At 37.5% G+C, this 24,620-nt stretch overlaps 1 protein-coding gene across 1 annotated transcript; it reads left to right on the forward strand.

Moving 5' to 3' along the window:
• The first annotated feature begins 392 nt into the window (after window positions 1-392).
• On the forward strand, window positions 393-4,833 carry LOC753665 (ankyrin repeat domain-containing protein 50-like). The gene is made up of 5 exons (XM_030988157.1): window positions 393-672; window positions 943-1,167; window positions 1,636-1,959; window positions 2,428-2,949; window positions 4,793-4,833. Exons 1-5 carry the CDS (start codon window positions 393-395, stop codon window positions 4,831-4,833), a joined length of 1,392 nt encoding a protein of 463 aa, XP_030844017.1.
• The last annotated feature ends 19,787 nt before the right edge of the window (window positions 4,834-24,620 follow it).

A 24,620-nucleotide genomic window follows, 5' to 3' on the forward strand; every position in this document is an offset into this window, starting at 1 on the left:
CTGCTCAGAAGGGTCATCTTAATATCACTAAATATCTTATCAGTCAAGGAGCTGAGGTCAATAAGGGAAATAATGACAGTAGGGCTGCATTACACCATGCTGCTTTCGAGGGTCATCTTGATATCACCAAATATCTCATTAGTGAAGGAGCTGAGGTTAATATGGGGGACAAAGACGGTAGGACTGCATTTCACTTTGCTGCAAAAAACGGTCATCTTGATGTCGCCAAATATCTCATCAATCAAGTAGCTGATGTGAATAAGGGAGATAATGACAGCAGAACTGCTTTGCACGGTGCCGCCTTCGGTGGTCATCTCGATGTCACCAAATATCTGATCAGTCAAGGAGCTGAGGTGAATAAGGGAGATAATGACGGTTGGTTCGAATTACACATGGCTGCTCAGAAGGGTCATCTTGTTATCACCGAATATCTCGTCAGTCAAGGAGCTGATGTGAATAAGGGAGATAAAAACGGCTCGACTGCATTACACACTGCGGCCTTCAGAGGTCATCTTGATGTCACGAAATATCTCATCGGTCAAAGAGCTGAGGTCAATAAGGGAGATGATGACGGAATGACCGCATTACACAGTGCTGTCGTCGGTGGTCATCTTGATGTCACGAAGTATCTCACCAGTCAAGGAGCTGAGGTGAACAAGGTAGATAGTGACGGTTGTATTGAATTACACAGGGTTGTTCAGAAGGGTCATCTTGATATCACCAAATATCTCATCAGTCAAGGAGCTGAGGTGAATAAGGGAGCTAAAAACGGTAGGACCGCGTTACACTTTGCCGCCTTCAGTGGTCATCTTGATATCACCAAATATCTCATCAGTCAAGGAGCTGATGTGAATAAGGGAGCTAAAAACGGTAGGACCGCGGTATACATTGCCGCCTTCAGTGGTCATCTTGATGTAACCAAATATCTCATCATTCAAGGAGCTGAGGTGAATAAGGGAGATAAGGACGGCAATACTGCATTACATCTTGCTGCTTTAGGTGGTCATCTCGATGTCACCACATATATCATCAGTCGTGGAGCTGAAGTGAATAAAGGAGATAAAGGCGGTAGGACTGTATTGCACAGTGCTGCCTTTGGTGGTCATCTCAGAGTCACCAAGTATCTCGTCAGTTGTGGAGCTGAAGTGAATAAAGGAGATAACGACGGTAGGACTGCATTAGAAAATGCTGCCGTCAATGGCCATCTCGATGTCACCAAATATCTCATCAGTCAAGGAGCTGAGGTGAATAAGGGTGACAAAGACGGTAAGACTGCATTACACTTTGCTGCAATTAAAGGTCATCTTGATATCACCAAATATCTGATCAGTCAAGGAGCTGAGTTCAATAAGGGAAGTAATACAGGTACGACTGCATTACACCGTGCTTCGAATAGTGGTCATCTTGATGTTACCAAATATCTCATCAGTCAAGGAGCTGAAGTGAACAAAGGAGATAATGACAGTAGGACTGCATTACATATTGCTTCCGTCAGTGGACATCTTGATGTCACGAAGTATCTCATCAGTCAAGGAGCTGCGGTGAATAAGGTAGATAATGGCGGTTGTATTGAATTACACAGGGTTGTTCAGAAGGGTCATCTTGATATCACCAAATATCTCATCAGTCAAGGAGCTGAAGTGAACAAGGCAGATGATGACGATAGAACTGTTTTGCACGGGGCTGCCTTCGGTGGTCATCTCAAAGTCACCAAATATCTGATCTGCCAAGGAGCTGAGGTGAATAAAGGTGACAAAGACGGTAAGACTGCATTACATTATGCAGCAATTAAAGGTTATCCTGAGATCACCAAATATCTCATCAGTCAAGGAGCTGAGGTGAATAAGAGAGACAACCACGGACAGACTGCATTACACGTTGTCGCATTCAAGGGTCATCTTGATGTTACCAAATATATCTTCAGTCGAGGAGCTGAAGTGAATAAAGGAGACAATGACGGTAGGACTGCATTACACATTTCTGCCGTCAGTGGTCATCTTGATATCACCAAATATCTCATCAATCAAGGAGCTGAGGTGAATAAAGCAAGTAAAGACGGTTTGATTGCATTACACATTGCTGCTTTCGAAGGTCATCTCGATGTCACCAAATATCTCTTCAGTCGAGGGGCTGAAGTGAATAAAGGAGATAATGATGGTAGGACTGCATTACACATTGCTGCCGTCAGTGGTCATCTTGATATCACCAAATATCTCATCAGTCAAGGAGCTGAGGTAAATAAGGGAAATGTTGACGGTAGGACTGCATTATACCGTGCTGCCTTTAGTGGTCATCTTGAAATCGTCAAATATCTCATCAGTCAAGGAGCTGAGGTAAATAAGGGAAATGATGGCGGTAGGACTGCATTACACTGTGCTGCCTTTAGTGGTCATCTTGAAATTGCCAAATATCTCATCAGTCAAGGAGCTGAGGCGAATAAGGAAGATATTTACGGTTCGACTGCATTACACAGTGCTGCCGTCAATGGTCATTATGACGTCACCAAATATCTAATCAGTCAAGGAGATGAGGTGAATAAGGCAACAATTGACGGAAGTACTGCATTGCACATTGCTGCATTCGGTGGTCATCTCGATGTCACCAAATATCTCATCAGTCAAGGAGCTGAGGTAAATAAGGGAAATGATGGCGGTAGGACTGCATTACACCGTGCTGCCTTTAGTGGTCATCTTGAAATTGCCAAATATCTCATCAGTCAAGGAGCTGAGGCGAATAAGGAAGATAATTACGGTTCGACTGCATTACACAGTGCTGCTGTTAATGGTCATTATGATGTCACCAAATACCTCATCAGTCAAGGAGCTGAGGTGAATAAGGGAGATAAAGACGGCAGAACTGTATTACACAGTGCTACATTCGGTGGTCATCTCGATGTCACCAAATATCTTATCAGTCAAGAAGCTGAGGGTAATAAGGGTGACAAAGACGGTAAGACTGCATTGCACTTAGCTGCAATTAAAGGTCATCTTGATATCACCAAATATTTCATCAGTCAAGGAGCTGATGTGAATAAGGGAGATAATTACGGTTCGATTGCCTTACACAGTGCTGCCGCCAATGGTCATTATGATGTCACCAAATATCTCATCAGTCAAGGAGCTGAGGTCAATGAGGAAAATAATCGCGGCGTGACTGCATTACACAAAGCTGCTTACAATGGGCATTGTGATGTAACAAAGTATCTCATTTGTCAAGGAGCGGAGGTCAATGAGGGAGATAATGACGGTTCGAGTGCATTACACAAAGCTGCTCACAATGGTCATCTTGATGTCACTGAATGTCTCATCAGTCAAGGAGCTGAGGTGAATAAGGGAGATAATTACGGTTCGAGTGCATTACACAGTGCTGCCGTCAATGGTCATTATGATGTCACCAAATATCTCATCAGTCAAGGAGATGAAGTGAATAAGGCAAATAATGAAGGGAGGACTGCATTACATAGTGCTACCTTCGAAGGTCATTTCGATGTCACCAAATATCTCATCAGTCAAGAAGCTGAGGTGAATAAGGGAGATAATGACGGCAGAACTGCATTACACTGTGCTGCCTACAATTGTCATCTTGATATCACCAAATATCTGATCAGTCAAGGAGCTGAGATGAATAAGGGAGATAATGACGGTTGGTTTGAATTACTCAGGGCTGCTCAGAAGGGTCATCTTGCCATCACCGAATATCTCGTCAGTCAAGGAGCCGAGGTGAATATGGGAAATAATGCCGGTTGGACGGCATTACACAGTGCTGCCTTCGGAGGTCATTCCGATGTCACCAAATATCTCATCAGTCAAGGAGCTGAAGTGAATAAAGGGGAAAAAGGCGGTAAGACCGCATTACACCTTGCTGCAAATAAGGGTCATCTTGATATCACGGAACATCTCATCAGTCAAGGAGCTGAGGTCAATAAAGGGGACAAAAACGGTGGGACTGCATTACACAGTGCTGCCAGAAGTGGTCATCTCGTTGTCACCAAATATCTCATTAGTCAAGGAGATGATTTGAATAAGGAAGATAATGATGGTAGGACTGCATTACACAGTGCTGCCGTCAGTGGTCATCTTGATGTTACCAAATGTCTCATCAGTCAAGGAGCTGAAGTGAATAAGGGGGACAAGGACGGTAAGACTGCATTTCACTTTGCTGCAATTAAGGGTCATCTTGATGTCACCAAATATCTCATCGGTAAAGGAGCTGAAGTGAATAAGGGGGAAAAGGACGGTAAGACTGCATTACACTTTGCTGCAATTAAGGGTCATCTTGAGGAGACCAAATATCTCATCAGTCAAGGAGCTGAGGTCAATAAGTGGGATAAAGACGGTATGACTGCATTACACTGTGCTGCCTTCAGTAGTCATCTCGTCACCAAATATCTCATTAGTCAAGGAGCTGATTTGAATAAGGGAGATAATGACGGTAGGACTGCATTACACAGTGCTGCCGTCGGTGGTCATCTTGATGTAACCAAATATCTCATCAGTCAAGGAGCTGAAGTGAATAAGGGGGACAAAGACGGTAAGATTGCATTTCACTTTTCTGTCATTAAGGGTCATCTTGACGTCACCAAATATCTCTTTAGTCAACGAGCTGAGGTAAATAAGAGCGACAATGACGGAAATACTGCATTACACCTTGCCGCAATCAAGGGTCATCTTGATTTTACCGAATATCTCATCAGTCAAGGAGCTGACGTGAATAAGGAAAATAAAGACGGTGATACTGCATTAGGCTTTGCTGCTTCCAATGGTCATATTGATGTCACCAAATATCTCATCAGTAAAGGAGCTGAGGTCAATGAGGAAACTGATTGCGGCGTGACTGCATTACACAAAGCTGCTTACAATGGGCATTGTGATGTCACAAAGTATCTCATTAGTCAAGGAGCGGAGGTCAATGAGGGAGATAATGACGGTTTGAGTGCATTACACAAAGCTGCTCAGAATGGTCATCTTAATGTTACCGAATGTCTTATTGGTCAAGGAGCGGAGGTCAATGAGGGAGATAATGACGGTTTGAGTGCATTACACATTGCTGCTCAGAATGGTCATCTTAACGTCACCGAATTTCTCATCAGTCAAGGATCTGATGTGAATAAGGGAAATAATGATGGTGTGACGCCTTTACACAATGCTGTTCAGAATGATTACCTTGAGGTTGTTAAAGTCCTTCTGGCAGGAGGAGCACGTTTTGACATAGGGGACATTCGCGGCAGGACACCTCTACAACTCTCCTTAATCCTTCAGTACCGAAGCATCTATGATCTATTCATCGACCGTTCCGACTCAAACGTAATTTTTTTTTTATATACACACTTTATGTTTGATTCATCTATTTGGTTGCATACAGTTCTTACATGCAAAATATTAAGAACTGAAATAAGAGTTTTTATCACAATCATATTTTTTAAGCATGTATATAAAACACAATTAAGACCTTAGTCATGTTTCATAGACTCTCTTTTATGCCACGAGTGCCTGAAATATACTCGAATTATTGCATTTAATTGATAACAATTAGCCCGGACCATTGTTTACATAAATTTGGGCTTCGTAGCATTTCTGTATATTCTTAAGTCTGTCACTCTGTATTCACTTTTATCCAGCTCGACCAGAATGTTTTAAGGGATATCCATCTCGCCATACAACAAGGTCAAACCTCTACCATTGAGAAGTTAGTTTCTGAGGGAGCTAATCTCAATGTCCAGTCAACTGATGGTCAGACGTGTCTCGATTACACTCTGTTACAAGACCGAGAAAATTGTGCAGGAAACTGATACACTAAGAAAGGTGAGTCTCACCAAAGGAGGCTATAACCCCAATGAGACCGACACCTGGTCGACGAAGTTCCAACAACAAATTAAACTTCTCCGAACGGCCAAGACTACTAATTAATCGGTTTTGAAGTCTGTGTAAACTCGTTATATGGCGGTGTGACTTAGATATGCAGGGTTCTATAGATCACTAATGAATCCAAGAAAATAACTATATTAATTGCCCTTTGTCCAAAAAATGCGCTCTTGGGTATGTGTGTATGCGTTGGCGTGGTGATGTGTGATTGGAGACAAGGTTCGACCTAGTGAGCAGGTATATAAACTTCATCTGGCATTTTAAAATGCTTGGTTGGGCCACACATCTGAGTGAATCATTAAGTACTATCAACTATTTCGGGTTTTGAAAATTAAAAAAGGTTCCCTTATATTGTTAACAAAAGATGGCAACGATAATATATTTTTGAACTTTCTTGCACTAAACTATAGGCAAAGGCGCTATAAGAAAAGCTTTTCACTGTTATTATTCGGAGAAGCGATCTGCTATTTGCTCAAACTATTTCGAATCCTGCCCCAGCATTGGTAGGTACCCATTTAATGCACATCGACAGGAATTTAGTAAGTTGGGGGAACAAGCTTGTCTTATATTGTAAGAACCCCGCAAGGATATAACCTTGGATATGATAGTCAGGCTAATATGGAACACCAAGGCTTTGATTGCCCTTTTGGCGTTTCATAGTCTAGAGCCACCAATGTACCACAATGCCCCCAACCCTAGGAGCGCTACCTTAATCCGTGGCTGTAATTTTTTAAACGACAGCAGCTATAAATATTATATATTTTATGTGAACCATCAGTGAGCGGCATTTCTAAATATTCCAATAATTGAATTTCCTTCTTTTATTCCCCCAATTTGAATGTAATCTGTAAAGTAACACTCCAAATACTCAAACTATTTAATTTTCTGTCATCGCCTTCACTATTTCCTTTTAGTGAGTATCACCTCCAAGAGGCGCTTTGCACAAGTCAGAGAAAAATGGGAATCAGCAAAGAAATAGACAAGCATATGTCCTTGCAATGTTTATCATCATCCAACGACCGAAAAGGGATTCACTTGATGTACGCACTCTCGAAGTGCAGTTTTCTTCCCTAGCCAATGATGTTGGGAGTAATGTTGTTAAGCTACATATGAGAATGATTCTGTTTAACTTTCCTTAATGATTGAAGGGATATCCAACCTTGAAATTAAATTTATCTAAAAGAAAGCAGAACAATCAGAGAAGCAGACTAGTAAGGGATTGAAGGAAATCGGACAGAAAATGAGTATTTTATGAATATTTGAAAGTGAATATAAATGTGTTATAATCACATGGTTTTTATCCTATATTACTTGTTAAGTTTATTTCTTACTTTTGTAACTCTCGCAATGTTGTGGTTTGTATATTTCACTTATATTTGTACATTTTTTTTCTTCTAGTATTTCATGCTAAACGTTTTTCTTCTATTTTGTTATTGTTGTTGTACATATATTTTGTATGTTGCAGCAGTGAGGGCGTAATTGTAAAGCAGTTTTGTTTTAACTGAATGAACTACCCTACTTTTTAAAGAAGACATGAATAGATAAAATACGTGTAAATAAAAATAATCGCAATTTTTTTAAAATTTGGAATCAATATTGAAGCCACATACGTGCACAGTGTTTACACCTCATGCGACCTTCTGCAAAATTGAGTGAATTCTATGTTATTTCGATTAAATAACATTTTTAATTTACAACTGTTCTGATAAACCCTACCTTTAAACAGTCCCAATAACCTATCGACAGTTTCCTTTTCAATACAATGGCATGACCATTAGTCATGTCTCTTTAAGATGTATCAAATTTGGTTTAGTCGTCGTAATGGCTACAATAATATGTTCTTTGTGACAAGTTTGTGTGAAAAGTGTTTCAGTTCTATCACTACATTCATATTATGCGTAGCATGACGACTACAGAAATATTTTTACTTATATTAATGTTGCATGAAAAATATTTTAGTTAACTTACTAAAACGATCATTTCAGAAAGCAATTGATAACCCCAACAAATTCAAGTGTTACCCTTTTGTGAAAAGAATTCAGTTCTATTAGCACAATTACTATATACATAAGATAATAACTGTAGTAAATACATCATTTTTTGTAAGGTTGTGTGAATACTGTTTCAGTTCTATCACTACAATATTGATGTACATTATAATAACACAAGACATTTTCTTGATGGTAAGGTTGTATAAATGCTGTTTCCTTTCGACTTCTACAGTACTAATGTACATAATAATTACGCAATATATATTTTCTTTATTGTAAGGCTGTATTATAATGCTGTTTCTATTATACAACATTAATGTACATTATAATAACATAAGACATTTTCATTATTGTATGGTTGTGTGAATACTGTTTCAGTTCTAATACTACAATACTAATATTCATTATAGTTGCGTAAGATATGTTCTTTATTGTACGGTTGTAATGGAAGCTGTTTCAGTTCTATTATTACAATATTGATGAACATCATAATGGCACAATATATTTTCTCGATTGTAAGGTTGTATAAATGCTGTTTCATTTCGACTTCTACAATACTAATGTACATTATAATTACGCAATATATTTTCTGTATTGTAAGGCTGTATTATAATGCTGTTTCTTATACAACTTTAATGTACATTATAATAACATAAGACATTTCATTATTGTATGGTTGTGTGAATACTGTTTCAGTTCTCTTGCTACGATAATCGTTTACATAAGATAAACATTTAGGTAGATATTAGCTTTCAAATAAGGTTGTATGAAAAAATTCCTGTAGCACTGCTACAATAATCATGTACATAAGATATATTAACAGAGGACATTTTCTTTGTTGTATGAATACTGTTTAAGTTAATTGCTACAAGGATTATGTACATAAGGTAATAAATACAAGAAACATATTGTTAATTATAAGGTGTTATCAAAATGTTACATTTTTTATTGCTAGAATATTCATGTATATTAGACAATAATTACAGGTGAGTATACATGTAGTGCCTATGTGACTAGTGTTTCACTTGTTTTGCTACAATGGTCATGCATATATATATAAAAAAAAATATTTACAACGTTTATGTTCTTCATTGCAAGGATTCATGAATACTCTTTCAGTTCTTTTGCTACAAGGATCATGTACATTACGTAATAATTTGAATATATGTTTTCTGAGATTGTATGAAAACTGTTCTAGTAGTACGGCTACAACAATCGCGTATTAAAGCTTAATAATTTCAGAGGATATTTTCTTTATTGCAAGGTTGTTTTTAAACCTTTTCAGTTCCTTTGCAGCAATTATCATGTACATTATAGTTGATAACTGCAGTAAGTATGTGCTTCACTTTCACGACTTTGTGGTTTGTATGAACACATCTCTAGTTGTATTACGATTATGTACAGAAAACAACGATAACAGCACATATTTTTGTTAATGCAAGTTTGTATGAAAACTGTTTCTGTTGTATTGCTATGAATAATATGAATAACGGTTAATGTTAAGTTGTGTGTCATAGGATAAATTTGATTTGTGTTAATTTTATATAGGCGGAAGATTTATGATGTGAATACATTCGGAAAAATATGATTTCTAGACCTAGCAATCAATGAACCCCATGTATATTTCTATGAACACAATTAACATTTTTCAATGACTACCAGACATTTTTTTTAACAATGCTCTTGCCGAACCAATATCTCGATTTATACTTATTATGATGTATCAAGGTTTAATTATGATGAATATCTGCAACAACCAAGTATAAAGACATACCCGAGGATGTATTTGTATTAAGCCATATTAAGGTTGTACAAAAGGCGTTTCGGGAGTGTTATGTTAAACATCATGTACATAAGACGATATATAGTAATGTTTGTATTATATTGAGTTTTGGTGCCGCAATAACCATTAGGTCTAATAGTGATGTAATATTGCAACAGTTTTGCGTATAATGACCATAAGTAATAAGGCTCTTGATTTCAAATCATGTATAACAAAAATAAGGCTCAATCCAAGTACTTAATCACTCATGTCATAGTCTGGTTGAAATAAGTCGATTGACACACACATTTTGTTCTTTTGTTTGCCTTATTAAAATTAGAAAACGAATCAACAACCTTCAGGAAAACCAAATGGAAACCAAAGGGAACGCAAAACGTTTTTAAGACTTCAAATCTCCCATAAACGTTTAAATGCCCTCGAAACGTACTGCCGGATCCAAACAAGGAAAATAGTGAAAATGAAGTTGAATCTCGTTTTGAAATAAAAGCCAACTTTATCTTTCTTATTAGTTTTATAGTTCATTAAGGTTTTCTGTATAATATCGGCTCTGATTTAGTTAGGAATAATAATTTTTGTTGAAAATACATGTAGTATGCGTTCGTGTTGTTTAGGCTTCTTTGTATATACATTGTATTCTACATGCTCCTGTGGTCATGACTGTGTTTTGTTTTGATTGTGATAATAGCGATATCACTAATTGTATTGAATGCCATCGGAACATAATGATATACATATTCTACAATTTCCTTTGTTTTTCTTTTCGTTTCTATCCACCATATTTAGTTCTGCTGTGTTGTGTTTGTTTGCTTTTATAATGACAATCCTATTTAAATCATGTCAGGATTTCATCTCAATAGATTACTAGAATTAGAATTTAGTTTGCACCCTATACTGTACGATACGATAGAAAATATCCACAAGCGTTACTTTTAAAATGACTGACATCAATTAAGTAATTTACAAGAAATCCATAAATGTTTGAAAATTTCTTGCAAACCTTTTATTCATATACATTTAAACCACTCCTTCAAATCATCAGACAATGAATAGCCATTGTATTTCACTATCTTCAGACACCCGTTTTGTGGTACGCAAATTGATGTTAACATGTTTATTTATTGCATGAATGTTTCTGAGGAAATACTATTGTTATTCAAACACTGTTAGTAGTTGATTGGAAACAATAAAAGCCCTGTATGGATAATTGCAGTTTCTTTTTCAATTTAGATATGTGTTGACATTGACATGTGTTGACGAAAGAATGATTGGTAAATGTAATGAAAAAATAAAAAGCAGACAGGGAGAGAAAGAGAGAGGAGAAAGAGAGAGAGAGAGAGAGAGAGAGAGAGAAAGAGATAGAGAGAGGGGAAGAGGTAGAGCCTGAGAAATGGAACGAAAGAGGTTGATTAATGAGATAGTACATGTAATAGAAAGGAGACTAAATAAAGGAGCAAGGGCTCTTGGGAAGGGGCCACTGAAGAACAGAGAGAAAAAATGTAGTTTGAAAGGGGAAAGAGTAACCATGATAAGGAAGAAGATCGAGGGAAGATAGATTGAAATAACTAGATAATGATGACGGACATCATGAAGCAAGGAAAGTACCAACTGGAGATGGCACAACTATTGAATGAAAGAAGATTGAGAGTAATACAGAGGAGGCTTCAGTATGTAATCCTCCTTTTCTTTCAATTTCCTCTCCCTGCTCTATTCCACATCATCAGTTTTTCTCCTTCGATCTTTCTCTTTCTCTTTCTATCCCATTCAATGTGTACGCATCTCTCTAGCATTGGTTTCACTTACCTCCATTCTCTTCTTACTTTTTATTTCTCTTTCTCTCTTTGCTCTTTTCAATTTTACACATTTCTGCCAATTTTCCTTTCACCGTTTTTCTCAATGTCTCTTTTTGCTTCTCCCTGTCTGCAATAATTCTGCCCTTCCTAAAATGTATGTGCCAGAGTTGGTAAAGGAAAAATTAGATCCTGACATAAACTCAATATTTTAGGATAATTCACTTAATTGCGCATGTTTTAATGTCCCGTCATGTAATCCATGATTTACAATCTTCGATAACTTTAAGTAAGCTAATGCGTGTTTTCGCGTGTTTTTTTGTAATTTTGCAGTTGGAAAAAAAAAGATAAAATTACAAAAGTTTGTGTTCGCTTGTTCTACTCATTACACATTCAACAATGGATGAGAAGTCATTGAAAGGGACAGCGAACATTTGCTGGGATACCATTTTTTGATGTAGGAATTCTAAATCCTGATAATGCGTGCGCTCTTTTATCTCACCACATGGTGAACAGTTGCAGATTAGCGCGTAACTTGGAGCATGAGGTCAAAGGAGAGCGGCTTGAATCCACTCCTTCCTATCATCTCCCTGGCCAGACATTGTAAAATCTTCCTTACAAGTTCAGCTTTTTATCGCTCAAATATTCTTATTTCTAATGTTGTCTATGCCTTTGGTTAAATGAACAACCGGTGATTCATCCCTCTCTACATTTCATTCCATTTCTATACACATCTTTTTTTCTCCTCGAAAGGAAAGAGTTCAATGCCTTGTTTGACTTTAATTGTAAAGAGATATAAGCCATGCAGGAAGCCATGAAGTCTCTTTTACTTCTTGAATTCTGTTTTTTTCCTAAACTGAATAACAAAGAAGATATAGTTCAAGGAGTGTGCACTTGCACAATCGTTAGCCCTTCAGCATTTGAAGCGATGCCAAAGAAAATGCGCCACATAATCAAAAGGGGGATCACAAAAGAATTTAACTCTAAGAATACCAGGCTGAATAATGTACGTGATTTACATGCAGGGTCTTTACAAGAGTGCTTCAATGGCACTGTATGGGTTATCATCACAAAATTGTGCATGAAATCACAATAGACTTGAAATGTGTTTTGCACTCCTTCCAAACAATGTACATATTTTCTTTTCATGATGGAACCATAGATAATAAAGAACAGTAACCTCTTATCGAAATACAAGATACACGTCATGTAAGCGGGGAATAATCGAGTCCAGAAGGTAACTGCTGTCATAGGTAATTGACAAAGAGAAAATATATGTGTCATTCAATTTTGAACAGGTAACAAGTTAAAGGGGCTAGCACAAATCTTTGTTTTCTACAAAATTGATCAGTGATGAGCACAAAGCTTTCCCAAATGAATGTCTGTAACCATTCTGACCATTGACGTAGAAGAAGCTTACTAATGCAATAGTTTTTAATGTGGGTAAAATATGTCCATGAATTCACGAACTTGTCTATTGATATTATTTATATCGCATGCATTCATTTTATTAATCAAGGCAATGCCCTGATATCCCCAGTGTCATCTCATATGAAATTAAGGTAACCGAATTAAATAAAATTATGATAGAAAACACATGTTCAGTCACGTAATGATTATCTTTTCCCCAAAGTAATCCCTTTAATCGTGTCTTCCAAACGCCGTATAAAATGGAAGTGTTTTAAAGGTCATGCTATGATGACCCATGTGTAAACAAAATATGTGTTTATGAGTTTTGCTGTAGCCGGGAATCTTCCTTCTAAATACGAAAGTTCCAAACTATTCTTTTGGTCTTTCCCAATGAGGTCGGGGGGGGGGGGGGGCGTTTTGATTCCTTCTATGAATTATATTTTGTAAACAATTCTGTCTCTGCCTCCTTGCTTTCTCGATTCAATGTTTAACTATGCATCGATGTAATTTTTTTTTTAAAGCATTGACAAATGTATGTGTGCCTCAATCCAACGAAGCAGATTTAACATGCAAGGAAAATGCACGATGCGTCCAAGGCATACCCGGTAAATGTGGCTATAGGACCGAAAATTAATGTTTTACACAGGGGCACTGCAGCACTTTGACTTCTCTTCAACCGGGACTTCCATATAGAAGACTTCGTACAAATGTATTTTGCTTAGACATGTAAGTTCCATGGACTGCAATGAAACGGATAAATACTGTTGACTGGAAATAGTATACAAATAATACACAGCAGTGAGGGCATTAGTAAGAATTACCTGCACAAGGTACCTTTGGAAAAGTCTTACACGCCCTCGGTAGACTTTTTCAAAGGTACCGAGTGTGGGTAATTTTACTAATGCCCGAACAAAATGATGTGTATTATTTGTTTTATAAAGTTATGATGTGGATCCTTTTTATTGGATCAATCATGACCCTCATCTCAAACTCAATGGCCCGAATTCACAAAGGAGGTTTAACTCTAACCCATGGTTTGAATCCTAATTTACATAACCCATGGTTTAAAATAAGCGCAAATTGAGCCTTACATTGCCTTGCGCGCGTCTAGATTGGACCTCTGACTTGTGTCGCGCTTATTTTGCGCTAACTTTAGACCATGGTTTATGTAAATAACGGGTTTAAACCATGAGTTAAATTCGGGCCAATGTCCATACATTAATCAGTCTACATCTAAAAAAGCTTCAAATTTAGCAAAGCCAAACTTTATGCTCTTCTTGGTACTAGCAGAATCAGTCCCATTCAATAACTCTTGTGCAGTTGAAAGCATATCAAACGTAGGCACTTTAAATGCCGCGGCAGTCATTCTCGCGAGTAAAAGTAAAACGATGAAATCTCAATGGTTACGATAGCAACAACAAGATGTGTTAATGATCGGCCATTATCATTGGGTAATGACCGGTCATTACCCAACTTACGCGTTAGGCAAAATAAATGCCTGGTCATGTGTACGCTTTCAACCAACCATTTGATTAGGATTTACGTCATCATCTTATAAAATCATTTTCGCCTCCATTACCGTGGTCGCCATACTCATTGGATTTGGAATACTGTATAAATCATCGCCGTCGTCGTCATCTTTGTTGTTATCACAATTAAGAGTATCTTCAGTTGGATTTTTGTCTCAATCTTCTTCGCATTATCATTACCATACTTATATATTAGTGCCATTATCAGCGATAATTTGTTTTTGTTTTCAAGAGTAGTTCAATTATTACAGGAAAGGAATCAGCGTTATTTTGTAATAATGTTTTAGTGCAGGATTTCCCGGCCAAATTCGCGAGTTTCTCATGACGTTGTTTATTTGCACTACGATTTAGTTCACTGCACAGGAATTTAGAACCTATTGAAAACGACAAAAAATGACAATTGCACAATGCGTTATGAATTTGAAAAAGCAAATCAGTGTAGTGAATACTAATGCTTGTAACACGCAAAATGCAACCCGACTTTTCCCTATACTACTTAGACTCTTAATCGTAACATTTCGAAGGCGAGCGCTGAGAGAGAAGTAGACGATTACAAGGAAGTGTGCAAGATTAGGATGCCTGGTAAACCGGTGCTTCTTCAAGTATGGAGGACATAAATAAACAGCTTCATGAGGCAGCAAGGAGGGGTAAAATCAAAATTGTCGAAGACTTGCTAAAACAGGGTTCTGACATAAACCAGACAGACCAAGATGGAAACACACCCTTACACATGGCGGTCCAGAATGAAAAGGAGAATGTCATCGAGTTTCTCATAAATCATGGAGCTGATGTGGAGAAGGCGACTCCAGATGGACACACACCCTTACATCTTGCTGCATCCCTTGAACTCCTTCAAGCATCGAAACTTTTACTCAGTCATGGAGCAAATATGGACAAAGAAGACAAGGAGGGATACTCGGTACTAGGCAGCGCTGTAAAAAATGGTCATCTTGATTTAGTACGATATCTCATCAGTCAGGGAGCAAAAGTCAATCAGGCCAATACAAAAGGCTCGACTCCTTTACTTATTGCAGCAGCATGCGGAAAACTTGACGTAGCGAAATATCTCATAAGTCTTGGAGCAGAGGTCTATAAGGGAGATAATGGCGGTGTAAATGCATTACACATTGCTGCTAAGGAGGGTCATCTTCATGTTACCAAATATCTCATCAGTCAAGGAGCAGAGGTCAATAAGGGAGATAATGAAGGTTTGACTGCATTACACAATGCATCTAACAAGGGTCATCTTGATGTCATCAAATATCTCATCAGTCAAGGAGCTGAAGTGAATAGAGGAAAGGATAACGGTTCGACTGCAATATACAGTGCCGCTCAGGGTGTTAATTATGATGTAATCCAATATCTCATCAGTCAAGGAGCCGAGATGAATAGCAAAAACTATGACGATTGGACTGCATTAAGCAGTGCTGCCTTGGTTGGTCATATTAATGTCACCAAATATCTCATCAATCAAGGAGCTGAGGTCAACAAGGGAAATAATGACGGTGTGACTGCATTACACAGTACTGCCTTCAGTGGTCATTTTGATGTCACCCAATATCTCATCAGTCAGGGAGCTGAGGTGAATAAGGGAGATAGTGACGGTGTGACTGCACTACACCTGGCTGCCTTGGGTGGTCATCTTCATGTCACCAAATATCTCATCAGTCAAGGAGCTGAGGTCAACAAGGGAAATAATGACGGTGTGACTGCATTACACAGTACTGCCTTCAGTGGTCATTTTGATGTCACCCAATATCTCATCAGTCAGGGAGCTGAGGTGAATAAGGTAGATAACGGCGATGTGACTGCATTACACATTGCTGCCTTGGGTGGTCATCTTAATGTCACCAAATATCTCATCAGTCAAGGAGCTGAGGTCGAAAAGGAAAATTATAACGGTGTGACTGCATTACACATTGCTGCCTACCATGGTCATCTTGATGTCACCAAATATCTTATTAGTCAAGAAGTAGAGGTCAATAAAGGAACTAATGACGATACGAAGGCATTAATTAATGCTGCCTTGGGTGGTCATGTAAATGTCACCAAATACTTCATCAGTCAAGGAGCTGAGGTCAACAAGGGAAATAATGACGGTGTGATTGCATTACATTTTGCTGCCACCAGTGGTCATTTGGATGTCACCAAATATCTCATCAGTCAGGGAGCTGAGGTGAATAAGGGAGATAGTGACGGTGCGACTGCACTACACCTGGCTGCCGTGGGTTATCATCTTAATGTCACCAAATATCTCATCAGTCAAGAAAATGAGATCAATAAGGTAAATTATGACAATATGAATGCATTTATCAATGCTTCCTTATATGGTCATGCTCATTTTACCAAATATCTCATCAGACAAGGAGTTGAGGTCAATAAGGGAATTAATGACGATGTGACTGCATTCAACATTGCTGCCTTGAGTGGTCATCTCGATGTCACCAAGTATCTCATCAGTCAGGGTGCTGAGGTGAATAAGGGAGATAATAACGGTTGGACTGCATTACATTTTACTACTGAGGGGGATCATCTTGATGTAACCAAGTATCTCATTAGTCAAGGAGCTGATGTCAATAAGGGAGATAATGACGGTTGGACTGCATTATACATTGCTGCTAAGGAGGGTCATCTTGATGTCACCAAATATCTCATCAGTCAAGGAGCTGATGTCAATAAGGGAGATAATGGCGGTTTGACTGCATTACACAGTGCTGCCGTCAGTGGTCATCTTGATGTCACGAAGTATCTTATCAGTCAAGGAGCTGAGATGAATAAGGGAGACGATGACGGAATGACCGCATTACACAGTGCTGCCGTCAGTGGTCATCTTGATGTCACGAAGTATCTTATCGGTCAAGGAGCTGAGATGAATAAGGGAGATAATCACGGTTTGAATGCGCTACACAGTGCTACTAAGGAGGGTCATCTTGATGTCATCAAGTATCTCATTAGTCAAGGAGCTGAGGTCAATAAGGGAGATAATGCTGGTTGGACTGCATTATGCAGTGCTGCTTTCAATGGACATATTCATGTCACCAAGCATCTCATCAGTCAAGGAGCTGAGGTCAATACGGAAGATAATGATGGTAGGACACCTTTACACCATGCTGTACAGAATGGTTACCTTGAGGTCGTTAAAATTCTTCTGGCAGGTGGAGCACGCTTTGACATTGATGACATTGATAACCAGACACCTCTACAACTCTCGTTAAACCTTCGGTGTCGAAGCATCGCTGATCTATTCATCAACCGTTCAAATTCCAAGGTAGTTTTTTTTTTACACATTTTATGTCTAATTCATCTATTTTTGTGCATACAATTCATACATGCAACATAATAAAAACTTAAATGAAGTTTAGTGTATAATCAGTATTATATTTGTAACCATGTATATAAAACACAAGTTAGATCTCAGTCATGCTTCATAGATTCTCTTTCGTGTTGCGATGAGTGCCTGAAATTTAATCGAAATACTGCATTTAATTTGATCACAAGTCAGACCTTTTGGCCACATAAATTTGTGCTTCGTAGCAATTTTGTATATTCTTAAAATATTTGTCACTGTGTATAAACTTTTATCCAGCTCGACCCGAAAGATTTAAGGGATATCCATCTTGCCATAGAACACGGTCACACCTCTACCATTGAGAAGTTAGTTTCTGAGGGAGCTGATCTCAATGTCCAGTCTACTGACGGCCAGACGTGTCTCCATAGAGCTATTAAGCTATGCTACAAGACCGAGAAAAGTGTTCAGAAAACTGATACACTAAGAAAGGTGAGTCACACCAAAGTAACACCAACGAGACCGACACCTGGTCAATGAAGTTCGAACAATAATGTGTGTGTGTGTGTTTGTGTGTGTGTGTGTGTGTGTGTTCGCGTGTTGATATGGGCGGGATGGGGAAGGGGATTTTTACTACCACATATGATTATAGCGATTACCATGTTGTGAATCCGAGAAGCAGGAAAACATATGACCGTGATACACATCCACCTTGACTATTGATGGACGACACTGGTCTAAGAAAAAAAGGTTCATGTTCAGTCAAACCTGCTTAAATGAACACCTGTATAGAAAGACCATCTGTCTACAAAGACCACCTTTTTCGCCCTTGAAAATGGTTTCTCATTAACACATGTACTAAAGGAACCTGTACATAAAGACCACCTGCCTATAAAGACCACTTTTCTTGTCTCCCTTGGCTGGTCTTTATAGACAAGTTTAACTGTTTTTGTTTGTATGTTGCAGATCTCTGATGAGTATTACAAGGGCGAACTATCTCCTGAGAAGGCCTTCGTGTTCTATCTCCTAGAGAATGGAGCCAAGTTTGATGTGAAGGACAAGACAGGCAACCTACCAATTCAATATGCCAAGGACGAAGTGGTCAAACAGATGATTTTGTCGAGGTGATTCTTTCATGTTTTAAGAATATCAACGTACCCGTCAATTGTAAGGCCAAAAATTATCAAAACGCAAGAAAAAATTGCATATCTCCATCTTTCTTTTTAAGATTAGGTAACGGAATGACATTTTTGATTGAAAGTCTAGCTTTACTGTATATTTGAATAGTAAATTATACTGTATGGGTGTTGTTCAGAAGATAAATTGTAGATATTATGTGACAAATGTGACTATTACTTTGGGGCTAGGCCGACTACTCCATCTCATCTTTGTTGTCTTTTTACTGTGACAGTATTTGTTTTACAAAATTCAATCAGAATATATTATCTAACTGTTGTTTATTAAATGTCTGGATTTTGAGAATTATATTTTACCGCATTACCAGGTGGGGAAATATGTGTTATTTTCTTCTTTCCAGACCTAATGCAAAATTAGATCCTCTGTTTTAATAATGGGTCTCGATAAGTGTCTGACATTCAACAGTTGTTCGTTTAATGCCAATATCATTTATGTCAATTTTTCATTAGTATAAAGAAATACATGTTTTCACAGCACATATAGTAAAGACTAAACTTCCGTACTTATGATTAATCTCAGGTTAGCTTCATTAGAAGAGATCCAGTCTTATCGAGGTAAGAACACTCTTGAAACGCTAACTGAATAAGTGTAAATAAAAATATAGTAAACAAAGAAATTTACATATCCATTAGATGATTATGACAAGCATGGTATTTATGGTTTTCATCCAGAAGAACAAGGAATATAATAAGATATTATTTGTGTTACTTACTCCTACACAACCCACTAACTGTCCTCTTAAGAAGACTCCATTCGTTCCAATGTGTGTATACCTACCAAATATGAGAGATGAATGTTGAATTACCCCTCAATTGACAAAGAAAACAGAAATAAACGTATAAATATTAATCAAGAATCAATATGGATAATACATTATTGATTTGACATAGGCCCTAATTACAAACCAGGATTAAATGGCAACGTTTGTGTATTCAACACGACCTCTGACAGTGCATGAAGTCAATTCATTTTGTGACCGAGATTGTGATGGAAACCATATTCATATAGTGGTATTTCATTTGATGGCTATTCAGATCTGCTTAGACATCTTCTTAGTTAATTATATATAATCTAATTATCCTGTACTTTTCTTATGATTAAAATAAACTTTTACATCGACCATCAACACCCGCCATCGTCTCTGTTGAAGTTGAAAGGAATACCAGTCGGGAAATCGAGCTAGAAGACCATGGCGTATCACTGTCTATTCCTCCGGAGGCTGTTTATCAGAGTGACTCGTGCAAGATCAATCTAACCCTCTTAAGAGACTCTTCTAGTATTGACATCCAAGATGATGAGTCAGTGGCCTGCTACGGGATCAGATGTGACCCTCCAAACATGATCTTTGACAAACCTGTTCAGATCAGGATACCACACTCTACCTTGTTCATCAACCCTGATCAAGTGAAGCCAGACATCGTTTCCCATGCATGGGATTCTGTACACAGTAAGTCAATCCGACCAGATTCCGAAACTGACCCGCTTTTAATGTTGAACGGGAATTGGGAATTCTCCACGAGGACACCATCATGGATATATATATATATATATATATTTGATTTTACTATATTCAGGCGTAACAGTTTAAAGGTACTATGTATGTCCCATTTGCAGGCCAAAAAAAATGAAAAGGTTAAATTCCAATGTCATTTAAATGATAATACTAATTTAGAACTTCCCTAAAAGGGAGGGGGCTTGAAAATGTCTTTAAGTGGGAAAATAGCGACGTTGTCAGATCGACTTAAGTAATAGTCTGATTTTCAGACCATTGTACTGCATGGTCGTACGTTTTATGCTGCGCAAAGATCAATCAGTTTAATTTTGGCCATTACAAGACGTTATGAGTTATGATGTAGACTAATGCTCATGTACCCTTTACAGCTCATTTTATGTTTGTTATTACCAAAGAAAAAAGCCAGTCAGTCACTCAATAGTGTCTGACAGTGAATTCTAGCAAAAAAGGGTTTACTTGCACAATTTGAATATTAGAACACTGCTAACGTTTAAATTTCATAGATAGGACTTACATGACATATTCATTATTCCTGCAAAGTTCTACATAATATGATGTTGGCTGCAAAAGAGACATAGTATCTTTAAAGGACAAATCGGCTCCGTTTCGAAATAAAACTTCTCAAACAAACGCATTTTATTTCGTTACCCACTGACAATAGATCTACCAAGAACATCAAGAAGGATATCATCCAGCTCACCAGACAAACCACCATACTGCAGAGTGTACAAGAGACATCTTGAGCTGTACATTGGTCACTGTGCTGAGTGGTGGGTTCTTATTCCTGTCGAACAGCAGGTGATCCGGCACCAACTTATGTGCACTCCATACATCCCAGATACGATAGAAAGAGGGAAAGAGATTGAAGTTCATCTTCATATCCATGCGAACCTTCCTGGGATGGACGCGGTAAGCGCAAAACACCGACAGCATAGTAGAATCATAGCAATGTCTACCGGTCTAGCTTGGGATAATCATTGAAAAGGCACTGGTATCATTGGCGGGGGCGACGAAAATGTTGAAAACTGTAGAAGAAATACGAGGGAACTTGGATGAGGCGAGGATGTAGAAGGGGTCAAAAGGTCCGCTTCCCTTTCCACTCGCTATGTACGACCCACTCTCTCTATATCCCTCTTACCGCTATTTTGAAACATGCTATGTTTACGTTTATTCAAAACTGCATCTACACATTCAGGCACTTCATCTAAATAATAACTGTAATAAGATACCATACCGTTTTGCCGCCATTACGATGTCGCCAAACTTTTTAATTTATATTGTGATTAATTTGGGTGTAAATATATTTAATTTATATATTACTTTTACATTGACTTGATAACGTTTGTCCAAGCACTTTATACTATTTTCACCCAGGAGATTCAGGAGAAGGAGAAGAAGCAGTCATACCGCAAGGTTCATCCCTCGGTTCCAATCAATGTTTCAACAAAGTCTGATGACGTTCAAGTCACATGCTATCGTCAGGGTGAGATTGAGGAAAGGAAGGTAATAAAGTTGAAATTACATTTTTATGTTTTGGGATTGCCCGTCCTGCTTTCTTGTTAACGCGATATCTCAAGAACCACATACGGTATGAACTCCAAACCTGGTGATAGGGTGTATTACCATATAAATACGAACTTGAGTAAATTTTGGGGTAGAAGGTCAAAGCTCAAAGGTGATAGAGGTTTGTTTCTGATAATACAGGTTTCAACCTCGTTATCGCAGTATCTCAAAACCAATATAGAGGTATGAGCTTCAAACTTCGTTATAGTGTGTACCTCCTTAGGATGACGATCTGATTGTATTTTAGAGGAAGTAGGCCAAAAGTCAAAGGCTTGAAGTTTGTTTGTTTGTTTGATTGATTTTATTTCTGTATTTACAAAAATACGAATTCAAATTCAAAGTACAAAAATTCGAACAATAACAAATACAATGAATAAAATGTTTACAAAAGTTATTAAATAGCAAATGATGTACAATATATTATATCATACAATAAACACATACGAAGCATACAGATAAAATAAGAAATATATAGTAAATATTATTAATTTAGAACGCAGTAGACCACCATCTTGAGCGGTTAAGCTGGAGATGGATGGCGGCCTCATAAAAAAAAAATTTGGCGATATAACTCCCCAAAACGTGGACTTACTTTTTTTCTCTAGTAGCATATCATCGATTTTAATATATATCGGTGTTTCTGTATTATGAGAATGATGTTTAAAATAAATGAAATTAGTCTTTTTTGTATTAAGAGAAAGATTATTGGACTTAAACCAGTTTTGTATTTTGTTAATTTCATAATTCAAAATATTGTTTAAAGAATTAAGGTCTTTATGAGAATTAAAGATATTTGTGTCATCGGCAAATAAGATAAAAGAAAGAAGGGGGATGTATTCATTATATCTTTTACATAAAGAAGAAATAATAGTGGACCTAAGGTGGAGCCTTGAGGAACACCGCATTTGATTAAAAGAGGATCAGAATCATAACTATTTAATGTAACATATTGTCTTCTGTTTGTTAAATAATCTTTAAACCAGAAGCTTCACTCAAGTCACAGAATATACCTTTAACATGCTTTTTGTTAGATCTGAATGGATTACCGTATCAAGGGGGACACATGCTAGATTATCTTTGAAAAATGACTAGATTCTAGTCAAAATGACCAGAATTCTAATGACACTTGAATAGAATTATGTCATTTTGACTAGAATCTAGTATTTGTTTTAAATAGAATCTCGTGAGTTCCCCTCTGGTACGGTAATCTATTCAATTCTGACTAGATTCTTTTTTAGAGTGTACTCGCTAAGTGCCATTATGACTATTATCATTATCGGTATAATTGTTGATATAATCATCATTTTTATTGTTATGTTTATGATTACTTGTATCATTATCCTGATCAGCAATGATTTAAAGGTAACAAGGAAAGTACACTATCATCATTATTATTATCATTATTATAAACCACAGGTTCTCCCACTGAAAGATGTTCAAAGCAAAATGAAACACAGCATTTTCCTAACAGTGACTTCGCGCGAGGAGGATACAGACATCCCAGTTACTATCACGATTGCACAGACTGGAAAGGTCGGGGTTTCAATATCTGTTGCTTTCGTCATCAGATGTTCAGGTATGTATACCATCTATTTTTCATGGGAATTGTGATATGATGTAGTGAATACCCTTATATCTGAATAGTGATGTATGAATTGAAAGCGTTATCTATATATTGAAATACATTCAAATGCTCTAACCTTTTGTAGTAGGTTTCATGCTCAAACTAATTCAGTTTCAATGGCGTTGTTTGTCACCTATTTAAACATGAAAACATAACAATGAAAATAGCGTCACTTCTGTACGAATTATTACAATAGTGTGCTGGAAATGCGCTCGAGTTAATTTACATTCGTAATGAATTTACTCCGATAGAAATCAGGGGGCAAGAACTTATTATCTTAAAGGTACTATGTCCCATTTGCAAGCCCAAAAAATGAAAAGGTTAAATTCCAATGGCATTTGAAAGATAATACTAATTTAGAACTCTCCTTTAAAAAAAGAGGCTTGAAAATGTTTTCTAAGTGGCAAAATAACGACTATTAGTTGTCAAATCGACTTAGAAGCTATAGAGCCAATAAGTAAAAGTCTTGATTTTCAGACCATTGTACTGCATGGTCGTACGTTTTATGCTGTGCAAAGATTCAATCAGTTTAATTTTGGCCATTACAAGAAGTGGGTTATTGATGTAGACAAATGATCATGTACCCTTTACAGCTCATTTTATGTATGTTATTACCAAAGAAGAAAAAAGTCAGTCAGTCACTCAATAGTGTCTGACAGTAAAGTCTAGCAAGGAAACGGGTTTCCTTGCATAATTTGAATATTAGGACACTGCTAACGTTTAAATTTCACAGATAGGACATACATGACATATTCATAATTCCTGCAAAGTTCTACAGAATTTGAGGTTGGCTGCAAAAGGGGCATTGTACCTTTAAGTTAAGGAAGAAATGCTTGAAAAGAGGTGTACACATATAAAGTGCGTCCCAGAAAAAACGAAACCGAGAAATATCGATGTTTTATCATAATTTAATCACAACCATATTAATTATAATGATAATTAATTAATGAATGATACATATTTGGAAAGCTTAGAGTCTCCTCTTTCGGTTGATGCTACTCAGATGATGCATATTTCGCGCATGAGTGATTAAAAGCAATTTGAAGGAAGGAAACCAAAAAGACATTTGGCGGGCG

Source organism: Strongylocentrotus purpuratus, unplaced genomic scaffold (assembly GCF_000002235.5).
Source record: "Strongylocentrotus purpuratus isolate Spur 01 unplaced genomic scaffold, Spur_5.0 spur5_scaffold_17, whole genome shotgun sequence".
Lineage (NCBI taxonomy): Eukaryota > Metazoa > Echinodermata > Echinoidea > Camarodonta > Strongylocentrotidae > Strongylocentrotus > Strongylocentrotus purpuratus.